The sequence below is a fragment of the Ursus americanus genome, chromosome 2, assembly GCF_024610735.1.
Source record: "Ursus americanus isolate L20-20 chromosome 2, mUrsAme1.1.p, whole genome shotgun sequence".
NCBI classification, from domain to species: domain Eukaryota; kingdom Metazoa; phylum Chordata; class Mammalia; order Carnivora; family Ursidae; genus Ursus; species Ursus americanus.
The window spans coordinates 94,101,123-94,117,782 of NC_142128.1; the positions used below are offsets into that span (position 1 = coordinate 94,101,123).

The 16,660-nt window shown below is 47.0% G+C and overlaps 1 protein-coding gene across 3 annotated transcripts; it reads right to left on the reverse strand.

Annotated features, from left to right (window-relative positions):
* Positions 1-506: 506 nt before the first annotated feature.
* METTL13 (methyltransferase 13, eEF1A N-terminus and K55) lies at positions 507-13,265 on the reverse strand. Of its 3 annotated transcripts, none has more exons than XM_045813976.2 (8): positions 12,844-13,265; positions 10,713-11,277; positions 9,232-9,431; positions 7,661-7,856; positions 6,611-6,778; positions 5,149-5,364; positions 2,855-2,986; positions 507-1,644 (listed from the first exon to the last, which is right to left on the reverse strand). In XM_045813976.2, the coding sequence occupies exons 1-8, from the start codon at positions 12,994-12,996 to the stop codon at positions 1,370-1,372; spliced, it is 1,905 nt and encodes a 634-aa protein (XP_045669932.1). In that variant the 5' UTR covers positions 12,997-13,265; the 3' UTR covers positions 507-1,369. The 3 variants fall into 3 exon arrangements, with proteins under 3 accessions (XP_045669932.1, XP_045669922.1, XP_045669942.1); XM_045813966.2 differs by having other exon boundaries at positions 10,713-11,472; positions 12,844-13,263; XM_045813986.2 differs by lacking the exon at positions 12,844-13,265 and adding an exon at positions 12,369-12,824 and having other exon boundaries at positions 10,713-11,472.
* Positions 13,266-16,660: the final 3,395 nt, after the last annotated feature.

Consider the following 16,660-nt stretch of genomic DNA (forward strand, 5'->3'; position numbering starts at 1 on the left):
CCAAAGTCAACAGCCTGAGAAAGTGAGAGGATAGAAGGGCAGTTAGAGTAGATCCTCTGACTCAGACCCTACTTCTCTATCATCTGTCCTAATACTGCAGGAGCTTACAAATTAGAAGACAATGGAGGATTCCCAAACTGTGGCCCATTTAGGTACAGGGGCATGACATGACATAGCCTTCCCTTTACATGGCCTCCCGGGAAGATCCTCCCTTAAGGAACACCAAGTCTTTGTAATGGATAAAATCCAAAAACCCTACTCTGTCCTCACATCCTTTCTCCTCAATGGGCTGACACAATTTTGTAAGGATGGCACCCTACCTTTGAAATATGCTTCATCTCAAAAGGTCAAGGGGTGGTGGATAGTGACAATGTTTGTTTTCCATGGCATTGCTCATTAAGTCAGCCTTGGCATAATTAGGAGAGAGAAATTCAAGCCAATCTCTGAACTGATGGTTTTACAGTTTTAATAAACAGATAGGATTGATGTTTCTGGCTCAAATGAGATTTTGGTTTAACTTTCCTTTATTTCATTAAATGAGATAGTGTATATGAATCACTTAAAGTTATTGGAACATGTTCATTTTTATTACTAATCCATGTTTTCTGGCCATTCTTAACCATCTTTACATCCACCACAGTCTTTACGCTGGGTCCCACACGTAGCTGTCAGTCAATGAAGGAGAGTAAACCGATACTGGAGACTTTAGTCAGCTGTCTCTGACATGCACTTATGGGGCCACTTACATCCATCCCTTCCACGAAGAGCAGAACAAAGAGCTTAGGCTACAAGGTCTGGGTAGCTGAGGAAAGTTGTTAAAGTGGGCTAGCAGGTTCTTAAAACTTGGGATCATGTCAGCAGCAGTTCCATCTGGAGGAAGACAGAGTAGATTCGATGTTCTCTCAAATCTGTCTCACATCTATGGAAATCCTACTATCTTTATAGTCTTTTGGCACAAAATGCTATGCTATCTCACTTGAGTTCATTCCTACAGAACCAATAGGAAGATAAAGCAAAAGCGAACCACCAACCAAATCTGACTGTCTTCCATCCTAAGGAGCTTGGTGTATAGTCATTAAGGCATCAGCATCTGTTGGGGGCTCCTGCAGGGAATCCTACTCAAGGACACAGCATAGGAAGCAGAGGGAATCAACCGAGTGGTACTAAAGAGGACAGGATGGGAAGGACATTTTTTATTTCCCCAGATCTTCAGGCAACCTCACAAAGCTGGAGGTCACATGCAGCTGAGTATGAAACCAAGAAAAATGAGGCTTAAAAAATATTGTGCATTATAATTCTTCAATCTCTGGAAGGCTAGGAGCCCAAGGTCAGTGTGGCAGGAAATGGAGCAGACTTCCCAGCCCAGCAGTCACACAATCTTCACGGTCTTGAGCATATCTGACAGTACATATGTGTCATCCCAACCTCTCCCAGGCTTCCTCAGGGTCTGCTCCAAGGCCTGGGCCATTTCCAAGAGCTCTGGCGTGGCAAGTTTCTGCTCCGGGTGCAGCTGACAGAACAGGATCTCGTTTACCTCACCCTCAATTCGCCGGACATACAGGAGAGGGAAGACCGCTTTGAGCCCGCTCAGCACTGAGTCCTTCAGCCCCAAGTCCCGGCACACAAGGTTGAGGATAAAGACACCTATAGGGTGGGAAGGAAAGAGTCATGTCCCACAGATCAAGGGACATGCTGGAAACAAGGTTCAGCTCTGAGGAATAGACCGATTTCCTGCCACAGGGAGGCTGGTGGCCTAAGAAAACACAGCTGCAGTTGAGTTTGCAGAGAGCACACCGCATATGAAAGCAGGAATATGTGAACTATGAGAAAACTTCAAGATAATTTCTTGCTCTTCTGTGCTGCTAACAAATTACTTTATCATTCTCCATAGGGGTGTTACATTCTTGACATATACATTATGGCATATTTATCAGCCAGGAAGAGGGCCAAGGTTACCTTGAGCTGTGACAATGCAGGTTCCCAATAACTCTGTTCAAGTACCTGACACCAAATCAAAACATCTGGAAGGCTGTCAACATAGGGACTAAGAGCTCCAGCTTCCAAGTCACAAGGATCTCGGTTGGAGCCCCAGCTTGTTACCTTGTGTCACCTTGGCAAAGTTTCCTTACTTCGGTTTCCTTATCTGAAAATTGGCTGCTATGAAGATGAAACAGCATAACGCCTAGTCCAGCCCACATGGAAAGAAATCAAATGGTAGCTAGCATGACTAAGCTGGGGGAAATGTAAATTGCTACACATTGTAAAACTGTGTGGCAACATCTAGGAAACCCAGCTTACAAGTAAACTATGATCCCGCAATTACAACCCTACTTATATGCCCAACAGACCTGCAAATAAATCTTACCAAAAGGCATCTATTAGAATGTTGATGTCAGTACTCTTCTAAAAGCCCCCAAGTAGGAAACAATCCAATACCAGCAGAATGGAGATGAATGCGGTATAGACACGCAATGATACTACACAACAATATAAAGAACAATGTAAACACAACACTATGGCTAAATCTCACAAAGATCGTGTTTGGTGAAAGAAAACAAACAATATGTTCCATAAGATTCCATTTATACAAAGAACAAAAATGGGCAAAACTAAGCTGTACTGACAGAAGTTAGGATAGGGGTTATCCTTGAGAGGAGGAGTTAGTGGAAGAAGGTAAGAGGTGGACTTTCTGGGGGGCTGCAAATGTTCTGTGTCTGATGAGAGTAAACGGGTGTGTTCAATTCGGGGAAATTCATCGAGGTACACACTTATGACATGTGTGTTTTTCATTAAAAAGAAAACCATTTTTAAAGGACCCATCCCACCTCCCTCCCCAACCTTTTGTACTTCCTACCTTCAGGAGTCAAGATGCTTTTGACCTTCTGCAGGAAAGGCTGGTCCACAAAAGCTGGTGGTGGACAACTCATTCCCAGTGTTGGGTCCTTACTGTCGACATCAAACATGATGACATTGTAGTGGGGCCGTACTGGGAAAGAGAAGCAAACAAGTCTTTGTCTAACACCATTTACATTCCTATACCGTACCTCCCCTAAGACCTGTGGTGGCCACAGGTGACGAAGTCAGAAGGATGAAATGGAGGCTGTGGTTTGTCTGTAAGGTCACTGACATCACTGTCCAGGGGAATCGTTGTCAATCAGGGCTCTGCTGTGAGCACCCACATGACAGACAGGGCTTTTACCTATCTTCTCCTCCACATTTAGAAGCACCTTCCATAAGCACACACATTCATGGGGTCCACGCTACCATGATTATTACTTGGGTAAGAGTCCATCTATACCAGTAATTTCAATCCCAGCAGAACATTTAGAGTCACCTGGGAATATTCAAAATACTTTGAGAACCTGGGCTCCATTCTTGACCACCTGACTCAAAAACCCAGGTGTGGGAAGGAACAGGTAGGAGAAGAGATAGGAAGCCTCAGGTATTTTCCTTAAACTCCCAGGTAATTTGAAATACAGGCAGAATTGAGAACTACTGATTTAGGCAAAGCAGCTGCATAAGCCTTTAAGGGCTGACCCAGCAAATAGGTCAGGAGAAAATGTTCTCCAGTTAAAGTTAGTATATCTTTTCTAGTATTTGAACAATAACTGGCTCAAGAAAGAAAGATTTTGCTAAATGGGTGAGAAAGAACTGATGATGCATCGGATGCACTCGTTGCTATAACAGAAATAGTTTCTACAAGGGTTAAGCCTGCAATGCTACTGACTTTGAGCAAACTTTTGAGACTATGATAATGATTATTCATTAATTAATAAATATTGACATAGGACTATTACATGCCCATACTGCCATGGCACAAATCTTGTGTTGGTTTCTTACAGAGCAGAACATGTTGGCTCATCAAAGCCTAAGGACAACCATGCTCACATTTGTAGCACTGAGCCCTCTAATAATCTGGAAGGTGGTTGTTAGAGATCATCGCCAGGCTGTTCAAAACTGACTGATAGGCAGTAATGATGGCCACATATCACAGACTGCCATGAGCCTAACACAGTTTTAAATTCCCATGTATTAACTGTGTTGGGTCTGGGCCCCCACCCTGGCCCCAGCCTCAGAGAGGTAACCTGTGAAACTCTGACATACTTAAGTTCAGTGTGCAATTAAAATTCCTGTACCATCTGTCCATCCCAGCACCAAAGTACTCACCCCGGGTATCCTACTTTGCAACACCCTACCTGGGAGATGCTCTGATCCAGTGAGAACCAGAGGATCAGTTATGGAATGGGCAGACCAGGAAGGGTGGGTGGCCTGAGCTCACTAGGTTCACGTAAAACTGAACCAACCTGACTGACTTCTCCCTGAGGGACTCATGCTCAGGGAAGCACCGGTCTCCAGGAGCCTACATATAAAGTGTCAAAAGGAGCACAGGAGATACTGCAGAACCTTAACATGCCTTTTGTCCTACGTCTGAGATAGGAAATATTAAAGCAAAATGGAGCCTGAATTCCAGCAGCAGCAGCAGCACGGCCATCAGAATTCCTGCTGAGTAGCATGTGCTTCAGGATTTCTCACCCTCAGCACTACTGACACTTGGGGTCAGATCACTGGCAGGGGTGGCTGTCCTGTGCACCGCAGGATGTTTAGCAGAATCTCTGGTCTCTATTCACTCGCGGTCAGAAGCACCCATACCCTGCGGTTATAAGGACCAAACACATGTCTGCAGACACTGCCCAATGCCCTCAGGTGTACAAACACTGACCTACATGAATGCTGTTTGGCTCTCTCCCCAGCTGAAAGATTGAAAAAACAACTTCCAACACACACCCCAACTTTTCTTCCCCTTTTTCTCACCCGGCTACAGACCTTAGGTGCCTTGGGAAGATAAGGATGTGGCAAGGACACAGAGTCAGAAGAGAACCACGAGAAAAGCCCACTGATCGGTTAGCACCCCAAGGGCAGAAATGGTTGGTTTTACTTGCTGCTGTACCCCAACTCCTAGCACAGTGCTGAGCACATGGCTGGCACTCTAGATTCACTGAGTCAATACATCAACCAATGAATGAACAAAAAAGGGTGAAAGACGGGACAATGCTAATTGTTCGAGATGAATTCTAAAGGCCCTCGCAGATCTACAGACTTTGGATGACTCTTCCTTCAACACCCCTCCAAATTCTCCAATAGCCATACCTTCTCTTCCCGCCAGGCTGGTAATATAGTCCAGGCCATCTGCAATATGGACCTTCATCCGTTCACTCTGGGAGAAGCCAAACCACTGGGTGGCCACTTCCAACATGGAGGGGTCGATCTCCACAGCATCAATGCAGGACTTCGGGAAATGATCGTGGACGAACAGGGGGAGGCTGCCCCCACCCAGGCCTACCACCAACAATGCCAGTGGGGTCTCTGCAATAAAGAAATAAAGCATCATTTGACGATCTGCTCACTCAAAGTTTTGTACCAGCCTTGGGGAAGGCAGAGGAGGGAGTTGGATTACTGGCTCTGCCCAAGGGATACAAGATTTAGAGGCCTAGCCTTTCTGTCTCATCCCAGAAGTTTAGGGGCCAATCTGACATCTGAAAACTCTACCCTGGCCTCACAATCCTTCCTTTACTAGACCTAGAGGCTGAACCAGTGTGCTATTACAACAGACCCAAAGCACTCAGCTGACATTGTGCCAAGATTCCCCACCATAAGCATTATTAGACTTCCCCCAGGAAATGGAAGGGACAATGGCCAACATCTCACACATGATCACAAAGCAACGTAGATGCAATGCCCTCTGCCCAGCTTTCAACTCAAAGGCCACAACTGCCTTCTCAGACACATCAGCCAAATGAAGGCAATCCATCCAGGTTCCAGAAATCACGGGAAAACAAAGGCCCAAATCCTAGTTCTAAGTACAAAGAAACCTCAGCAACCACAGGCAGACAGAAGAAGACAAGAAACAAGAATCACCAAAAGGAGACATTAAATGTGGGATTAATATCTGAGGATTAGCGTAAGAACTGAGACTCTAGGGACATACATCGACACCAAGATAGGCCAAGAGTACAGGGTGTTTCAGTAAGACATCCTCAGGACTTTGGGTGAACAGTTACAAGCCTAGACAGAAAAATAAGCATTTTTGCTACTGTGGCCAGATCCAAACTTATTATTAGAAACAATGTTATAATTGTTCTACTTATAGATTTTTTTTATTTAAGTAGAAATTCAAGAAACAATTGCATCTGGTGCTCAAATAATGAATTACTGAAACCAGAAATTCTTCTCAAGTGCACAGGAATTTCTGGAATCAAGATTTTTAAATATTCCCTCTGGTTACATGGGTAGACGCATATGCAAACACTCATCAAACTGAACAACTTAAAATCTGTGTATTTCATGTATCTCACTGAATACATTTCATACTTTAATATTTTAAATAAACGAATAAAGAAAACATTTAGACTTCCACACGTGCAGCCATTTCGAGATTATAATTTGAGTTTGAGGAAAAGTTACTGGATGTTTATTAACTTAGAAGAAGATTGGGAAGAAGAAAACTATGAAGATATGTGCATGTGTTGGTCTGTAATCGCTGTGCTCAAGCCACAAGACAGCTGTAATCTTACACGCCCCCTCCTGTGGAAGGCAGCGGCGTCTCCCTCACCCAGGAGCAGCTCCGGGTTTCTGAGCAGGGCAAGGCCGGCAATCATTGCTTTGTGGTGTTCACAGCACAGGTAACTCTTGTCAATGGACTGCCCTGGGGCTGCAGGGAGGTCCTCTGGAGTGTCAGCAGGCCGCTGCTTCTTCCTGTCCTTTTTCCGTTTCTTCTGGGCTAAATGAGAGAGAGAGAGATGATGAGGTCCTATGCTTAGCACTCTCGTCCGTGGAAAGCAAGCCATACCAGCAGCACTGTGCTGTAGCCAGCTTGATTCGACCCAAGGCTCCACTGGGCGTGGAGCCTACTTTAAAAAAAAAAAAAAACAAACAAAAAGGATCCTACAGGACATGGCCTAGATCTACACTGTCTAATACCATAGCCACCAGCTCCTTGTAACTATTGAAATGTAAACATAAATTACAATTTAAAAATATTAAGGATTCAGTACCTCACTTGCACCAGCCACAGTCCATGTGCTCAGGAGGCACATGTGGTTAATTGTTACCATACTGGGAAGCTAAGTGGATATTAAACATTCCCTCCAATGCAGAAAGTTCTACTAAATAGCACCGGACTAGGTGACCTCTAAGGTACCCACCAACTCTAAAGCCTTTCTGAAACATATGATAATGGCTGGCAGTATGGAGGAGGTGGGGTTCACCTGCACCCGGACGTTTCTGGTTCACCCCACAGAAGTTTACTGAATTAATACAATACAGATGCATATGGAGCAACGTACAAAACAGATGGCCTCTAAACTGAAGGCATTAAAGTGATAAACACATGTATTTGGTAAACCACCACCCCAGCCCCTTATCATTTGAGACCCAGGCTTTGCTCAAGAATGACATACACCTCCGTTGTGCTTCTTGCCATTTACACTTGAAGAGCCTAGTTGGTAACAGGAAAACTCGAAGAGCCATGTGCCTCTGATCACAGGTACCCAGATCTGGCTGTCCTATATCTTGGCAAGCTTCCAGGTCGGTCCAACCACCTCGAATGGAGAATCCAGGCCATGTCCACATGGGTCCCACCAGTGTGCAGATGACACCTCACCTCTGTGAGACACATCCTTCAGCAACCTGGCTTCTGACTGCACCACATTCCTGTTGCTGAGGAAGATCAGCCGCCGGAAGTAGTGCTTGTCATCCCCCTGTACATCCTCGACCACATAGCTGCCACTCAAGGGACTGCAGTCTTGGTGCTGAACGGTCCGGACCCCGATGTCCCCACCCACAGACAGAAAGGGCACCTGAAGATATAACAAAGAGGTGGTCAAACACCAACTCAATTAAGAAACATGAGAACTAATAATCTTTTCCCTTTGTATATGTATGAGGAATGCCCATACCAAGGTTCAGGACAGCAAGAACTTCCAAGATTTGCCATTCTATAAATGAACTTCCCTGGGGCCTTTCAACAGATCACAAAAGGTTTAATTCACTCTTTGGAAAACCAATTGAACACAGAAAGATCCCCCAAACTCTTAGTGAAACACAAGGGTTCTCCCTCAGAAAAACAGGAGTTTTTCCTTAGGAATCCTCAAAAGACTTTCCATAAAAGCCAGAGGGAACCCTCCAGAGGGAACTATAAGTATGAAAGAAGAAATCTGAATAGGGATTAAGAGAACAAAATCCAGAGAGAAAGCAACCATTCCAACTTTGACGAAATCTCTCCCTTCCCCCAATTATTCTCATCTTTTCCCCCATTTTTATAAACAGAAGAAAAAATTAGGAGAAAAATATATTTTCCCCCTAGACTTTTCATTACCCTTCCCAATCTTTACTTCTAGTTCTTTTAAAGACCTTCAAGAGTATTTAATAATCACCGGGGACCACTGACTTCGCAGAGACGCAGGCCCTGGAGAGAGGGTCCCAGATGACCTCCCCACAGGATCTACATCTCTTTGATGGACACCAACCCCAAAGTCTGCCAGAAGAATCAAACACACATTTATCCGCAAACACAAGACAGCCTAGTGGGCAGAACCACAGGCGAGAACATGGGAGTCTAGGTTTATCTTTTCAGATCTGTTAGTATGGCAACAGCCCCCAGGGACCTTGGATTTCCTATCTAGTACCTGCAATGCATCACCTATCAACGACCCTGTCTGAGCAGGATGAAACAAGACAGACAATGTCAGCAAAAACCTTATTTCCTTCCCAGGAAAATACCAGACCAGCAATGCTAATATCCTGAAAACTAACCTGAGCTATTTTACCTCTTTTCCATTCTACACTGAGATAATGATGGTTCTAAGAAGCAAAATGCTCAAGGAAGGCCTGCACAAAAGAGTGTCAGGAGAAAGAGTCTGAACAATCCACAGGTTAAAGAGCTGGAGGCTGCAAGGTGGACAGCATTTCATTTCTGTGGAGTCTCAGAGGCCAGAAAAACAGATGCTACTGGGTGTCTCAAAAGAGCAATCGTTCTCCTTCCTCTCACTGCCTGGGGCAAAAGAACATAAGTATTGCCCACTTAGTTCTGAGCTGTTGACACGCCCTCCAGGAACAGACTAGGGTAGGGGCACAGATCCTCATCCTAGCTTCTTCCAAGACACCCTCTGCCTTTGTGGCTGCTAAAATGACTTCTCTAGAGATCCGTGAAAGCTGCTGCCAGAGCTCTGTTACCTGCTGCTGGGCGGGCACCCCGGCAGGAGCCAACTCCATGACTCTGGCTGACAGCTCAGCCTGGATGCTGTCCATGCTTTCGTACCGCTGGCCTCGGTGGAGGGCCACTGTGATCAGTCTCCTGAAGCCTGCACTGGCCGCCAGCTGCTTCCGACCCTCCTCCATGCCAAAGAGCCACTCGGTCTCCCGACCCTGGGGGACTGGAAAGAGGCACTTGATGACACGGAGTCCAGGGAAGAGTGTTCAAGCCCCAACCAATATGACCTGCATGGCAGAGTCAGCCCCAGCATAGGCCCAGCATCCCTTCCAACTGTGACCCACTGAGGGCTATCAATTCCCTAGTGCACAATGCCCAGAGCAAAGCAGCCATCGGACACATGGTAGGACTCACGTGACCGTCTGTGTAAAGAGAGAGAGGTAGGTACCTAGTGCAAGAAAAATAGCAATAATACTAACACTTATTACATGCCAGGCATTATTCTAAGAAGTTTACAAAGAGAAACTAATTGAATCCTCACAACAGTCTAAGATGCAGGTGGTATTATTATTCCCATTTTATAAATGAGAACATTGAGACACAGAAGTGGAATTATTTGCCCAAGTTCACGCAATTAGTAAATGGTGAAGCTGGGGCTCCAACCCAGGCAGTCCAGCCCCAGACTCCATGCTTATATCAACTGTACTATTTGTTCTCAAAGATGGACAGGGAGAATTACAGAATACTTGGGAAAATAGCTCACTTGTCAGCAAATTACCAGCATGATGATTTCAACATCTTGCCTTTGTCTAGAGTTTCCTACTTTTGAAAGCACTTCGTCACCCTATCTCTTTTGATCATTACTAAGGTAAATCTGCTATCATTTACATCCTTCACTAATGCCACTTCTGTTTATTAAGCACTTACCATGTGCGAACACCACTCTAAGAGATTTTACACTTCTCACACCTACACGGCACAGTTAGGTGTGAGATCCTGCTTTATAGATGAGGAAACTCAGGCACAGAAAGAAAAGGAACGTCCAAGGTCACACCACCAGGAAGGGACTGAGTTAGAACTGGAACCCAAAGTCACTTTTTTAGCTACTACTCTGTACTGTCTCCCTAAATTCAACAGAGAAACACAGTCATGCAGCTCACAGGCTTCAGAGCTGAGACTCTGCTGCTTCCATGACTCCATGTTACAAAGTAACTCTCTACCCTGTGAGACTCACCTAAATTTACCTGTGCTGCCTCTCTCTCCTCTCTACCAAACCCATTCTCACACTTCACCAAGCCTTTGCAATGGAAGATGTGAATAAGCCTCAAGTCTTAAGCAGGTAGCTGGACAGCTGCTACTCCCCCTTCCTCATGCCTGGGCTAGTCTAACCTCTTGAAATGCCACCCTCTGCAAGATAAAACTGGCCACGGCCTACCCATCCACCAAAGCCCCAGCCCCTATGAGCCAGCCCCTCCAGGGAAGAGAGGGAGCAATCCCAACTCACTGATGAAAATGGCAAAATGATTGTCCCGCGATGGTTTCACAGTGGGGCTGTCCACCACGTGGAGGGTGTAGCGTGGCTCCCCCGTGTCCCCATCGCACAAGTCCAGAGATACACTCCCCAGCCCGGCCTTGCGGTACAGCTGGCTGCACAGCCAGGCATACTGCTGCCGCTCCCGCACCGCCTCAGCCAGCTGCTCAGCACTCTCCAACCGCACAGGCTTGCCCTGCTCCTGAGCACATAGCTCAAAGATTTGAAGGGCAGAGCCGGGGACTGGCCTGAACTTGGTCATGATGAAGGCAAAAACAGGTAGGGAGAACCGAGGCTCTGCTTCCAACACCTGGTCCTGGCTGTTGGCCACCTGGTGCACCCTCACCATCCACCCCTCCCGAGAGAAGTGACCCACTGCTTTCTTCAGGATGTGAGCCTGAGCCAGGGAGATGCAGAGGTAGCGACCGCCCACCTGCAGGACACGGCCAACCTCAGCCAGCATCCTGTCCACTTGGTGCAGGGTCTTCTCCTCCTCATCTGTCAGGACAGCGTCCAGGGTGCCCTTGTCTAACACCACCTGGAACGAAGCATCAGGAAACTCCATCTGTGTCATGTCCATCTTCAAGAAGCTCATCTGGGGCCGACGGCTGGCATTGCGTTCCTTCATTTGCTTGATAACCACCTCACTGATGTCTATATTCACTATATCCTGATAGCCCACATCATACAGCTGCTCACTTAGCTCTGAGTTACCACACCCAATCACCAGCACCTGCGGGAAAAAGCCAAAAAGATGAAGGTGATCAAGGCAAAGCAATGACGGGCAGATAATTCCCAAATCAAGTCTTGCCCTGGCTGTTAAGTTTTCAGAAGGTGCAGATGCTACTGTCAGAAGAAAGCACCATTACAGAGGTGATTCTAGGCTCCATCTTGAAACACTACTGCTTAGAGGAACTTACCGGTGAAAACCACACTCAGCCACACAGTTCAAGGTATGTAAAAATGGGCTTTCCATACAGCAAAACAAGCTAATCCTGGTTGTTCTTTCTCTGAAGCAAGCACTATTACTTAAGAAGTGATAGGAAGTCACAGAATCCAAATTGTTTTACTACTGAAAACCAGTTGTGGCATAACCCTACTCCACTCATGCCTTCGAGTCCACCTCTTGGTATTCTATTTGCTTTTTTTGCTTGTTTGTTTAGGTGGGCTCCACCCCGAGGTCAGAGCCCAAGCCAGAGCCTGAACCCACAAGACAGAGATCAAGACTTGTGCTGAGCTCAAGAGTCAGACACTTAGATGACTGAGCCACCCAGGTGCCCTTATTCTGCTATTTTCTAAAGTCAAATTTAAAAGACATGTTGTTGCCACCCTCTCTGTGGAGCTATCACCCACTGATCCTTCAAAATTCAGCCCCAATGTCACCATCTTTGGAAAAGCCTGGTGGGAAGTGGGTAAGTCTTGGACTGGAGGGGGCTGAGTTTAAACTCCCATGTGACCACTCACTATACCTAGGCTGTTGGGCAAGAAACTTATGCCCAGACCCTGTTTCCAGTCAATACAATGAATGAACCTTACAAAGTTATTATGAGATTTCAGCTGTTGAAGGAACACACACACACAGCACCCACCATCGGTCTTGGCACTCAGAGCATCCCCCACGGAAGTTACCTTTCTACGCCTCTTTCTTCCCCAGCTCCAGGACACTTCACTCCATCAAAGCCCTAGCATTGTACTCAGCAGTCGTCACCCTGGGACGTGCCTTCCGGCTCTTGCTGCTTATGGGCTGAGCGCGGCGCCTGAAATTCAGTGCGCCAGCAACACCCGTTCCGTCAACAGACCCCCGTCTCAGTAAAGCCACAGGTATTACCTGCTTTACGGGGAGGGACAGTGACAGAACGCACACCGCGGCTCTGGGAGGCCACAGCTCGTTGCACGACTAAAGTCACCCTTCCAGTGAGATTACGAACTCAAGGATGGGCTGAGGCAGGAGGTCTGGCAACATTTCAAAACGGCCTTTTCGCCGGAAAACATGGGCCCCATGTGCTATTGTCAGATCCGGCCGGTCGCTACCTCCAAGGGCGGGGTTAAAGCTCTCAGTCCGCACATTCCCGAGCACACACGCAGGACGCCAGGCCGCGCTCACCTTCTCCCTGGGTTTGATGTACTTGTGCAGCACCCCGCACAGCTCCAGGTAGCTCCCATACCACTCGAAAGCTCTCTTTCCCCGCTGCTGGAAGAACCTCTCCCAGTAGTCGACGGAGCCGAACTCCCTGGAGCTCTTGGGTAAGAGGTTCATACTGTCACTGTCCGAGCTGCGTCCTCACGACTCTGCTACTCGCCCTCTGAGCTACCATCGGTGGGGCTTCCACACACGCCGGCACCGGCACCCTGCCGTGCTGTTCTTCCCACGACAGACAACCACACTGACTTATCCCTCGCTCAAAACCCCAGGGATGAGCTCACACGTCAGCCCCACGCACGACACTGAACTTAATACCCGGTCACCCGTCCGCCCAGCTCACACACCCAGCCCCACGTGCCGAGCCCCTCACACTCCCTCAGAGCCGGGTTGCAGACGCAGCAATCATATCCGGGTACCAGGCGTCGCGATTGGTTGGCCACCCAGACCCTCCCAGCGTCTCATTGGTCACCGCTTTTCGCTCCTGGAGCCTCATTGGCCGAGACGCGCTCGCCACAGGCCGGCGGGGTCGTCGCAGGCGCCGAGCGGGTCTCTGCGCGCCGCAGCAAGGGGCGGGGCCACGGGCCCGAGTCCCGGCGGAAGAGGCCCCGCGCCCTCGTCTGCGGGATTGCGTCCGAGCGCCGCGCGAGGGCAGCCTTTCCTCTGCCGCGGAGACTATACAGACCCTCCGGGCTCTGTGTTCGTTTTCCGTCCCAGCGGGCCTCCTGGCCACTTCAGATCTAGAAGGGCGGAGCGCAGCCTGCGGGGGACGCGGGGAGGAGGAGGATCCGAAAAGACAAACCAGTAGAAGGGCAAGAGGCGACTATGAGGAGAGCCCGTCCTAGCAGGAGAAAGCCTTCCTAGCCCGGTTATCTTCTGCACCTCCCGCCCCGCCCTCCCTTAGTTTAACCGCTCAACTTACAAAATTGGAGTTTGTTTTGGAGAAAACTGGCACTGGGTGGTATTTTTTCTGCACCAAAATGCAGGTTCCACTATTCATGTAGTGACGTGAAAATTCAGAATTGGAATAGCAACCACGTTTTCGAGGTGCCTCCTCACCTTCTCCCCACAACGCACAGCGAGCAAATTTCACACTCATTTTGACAATCAGCCTCCTTAGATTGTCATTCTGGTGTCATCTATCAGTAGTTGCTACTGCTTACCTGACGTGTTTGATGAGCAAACTGTACTTTCAGAAGCTCATCTTATCCTAATACCCTAAGGAAGTTCCTGTGGCGGACACCTGTGCCACATAGGAGCATCGCTGGGCTGTTCACAGCACTGTGAAATGCAGGCAAAATGTACAGACCGAGCAGGGCACATACGCTTGGAAGGAGCATCTGTAGTCTGGGCTATTAGAGACCTCACCAGCAGAGGTAGCCAAGAGGACTATTAATCCTTAAAGTGGACTTAAACTTTGGTGTAAGAGAGTAGTTCTCCAATTTTGGCATGCATCAGAATCACTTGTAAGACTTTTTTTTTTTTTAAGATTTTAAAGATTTTGTTTATTTATTTGACAGAGCCAGCCAGCGAGAGAGTGAACACAAGCAGGGGGAGTGGAGGAAGAAGCAGGCTCCTAGCAGAGGAGCCTGATGTGGGGCTCGATCCCGGAACACCGGGACCACGCCCTGAGCCGAAGGCAGACGCTTAAGGACTGCGCCACCCAGGCGCCCCTGGAAGACTTATTAAAACAGATTGCTGAACCCCACTTCCAGACTTTAGGATTGATCAGGCCTATACAGAGGTCTAAGGATTTGCATTTCTGGCAATAGTGATACAAATGATTGGTCCAGGACCACACTTTGAGAACTACTCTTTCAAAATATAACTAACAGTAAAGTCACAACAAACTGAGTGCCCACTCCACAACTTTATCAGGTCACTCTAAAAGCCCTCTACAAGTGACATCAAAGAAAATCTATTTTCATGTGCCACCTGTTGAGTTCATATGATTTCCCTTCAAGAAGGGAGCTGGAAGGAGCCTCCGAGGCGACTGCAGCTACTACAGCATGTAGAGTTCCTGATGAGTGAGAGACGGGTCCTTTCACAAAACACTGATTGAGAGCTGAGGATGCCGTTTTCGCTTGAAGTGCTTCACGATATTGAAGGTAAAAACATTTAAACAACAAACAAAAGAACACAGCCTCTGCCCTCTCCCCTGAGGACTTATTCAATTCATCAAACATTTAAATTGCCTAAGATGAACCAATCTTTGTGACGAAGCTAAGGATACAGAGGTAAGCCAGGCGGTCACATGGTAGACACACAGCAAACAATTACAACAATAATCTGTGTGAGGGTTGTGGTGAATGCTGTGAAGGAGAAGCATAGGGTTCTGAAACGGCAGATACCTTCCAGGCCTCTTCTCCTCTGCAGGTGACCAGAGAAGGCTTTCCTGAGGAAGGGACAAAAAGTTCTATGATCTGTCAGTTTGGGTAAACACGGCACACCTGAACTTGTCCCAGGAGTATCAGCATGACATCGGTAAGAGCCAAGCATGTCACCCTCTCAAGATCTCTTCAGGAGCATTTGGCTCCTGGTCTTCCCTCTGTCTCTATTGTCCATTTGCTAATGGCTTGATATTGGAAAAGATAGTAAGAAGTGATTTCCGTCACAGCCCAGGTACCAGCTCTTTATTTAATGCCCTAAAAAAATACAATTATTGTTTGCACTGTGTTTCAGACCAGGAGGATAAGTAACTTACCCAACCTCACCTATGCCTGCTCTGTTCTTGCAGGCTAAGGAAGCAGTAACAAGCAGAGGGTTTTAAAATAAAAGCCTCTACAGCTGGGATGGCTGGGTGCCTCAATCAGGTAAGCCTCTGCCTTCGGCTCAGGTCATGAGCTCAGGTCATGATCCCAGTGTCCTGGGTTGGAGTGCCCCATAGTGCTCTCGGCTCATCAAGAAGCGTGCTTCTCCCTCTCCCTCTCTCTCTCCCTCTGCATGCAGCTCCCCATGTTCGTGCTCTCTCTCTCTCGCTCTCTCACTATCTCTCTCTGTCAAATAAATAAATAAAATCTGTTTTTTTAAAAAGTCACTGCAGCTTTCCTGAACTGTATGAATGACTCTTGCAGAAATACTTTAGACAGAGCATCAGACCATGTATTTTAAAAACTTATATTTGGAACATAGTTCTCTCAAGGTGTGACTGTAAAATATAATTAAGCAGTGTGTATCATCAGTATAGTTAGCTTAAGCCAATTATATATTAAAATGGTTTGTGTTTTATTGGGATCTCCAGAGTGGTTACCAGTGTGCTTTAAAATGCAAAGTGAGTATAGATAAGGTCATTCAATGTAATGGGTTTTTTCACGAAAAATATAAATCCAGACCTCTAAATACATAATTTGCAACTACTAGTCTTACTTAACTTAAACTGCTAAAACAGGGTTTTAGCAACAATATTCAATTGATTCTTGCTAAAATAATTGCAGAATGAGGAGTAGATAATAAAAGCATTTCTGATAACGTGAGGGACAAAGAATGGGGTAGGGCATGTGATAGGCAGAATAACATTCCCCCATAGATATGTATTCCTAATTCCCGAACTTGTGAAGAAATTAGGCTACATTGAAAAGGGAATTAAGTTTACTAAGCATCTGACATTAAAATACGAAAACTAGTCTAGATTTTCCTAGGTAGGCCCAATGTAATCACAAGGGTCCTTAAAAGTGGAAGAGGGAGGCAGAAGAGGGGGAACCAGAGAGGTGGTAGCATGGGAAGGATTGGTGCAGCATTGTTGGCTTTGAAGATGGGGGAGGGGGCTGGGAGCCAAGGGAAG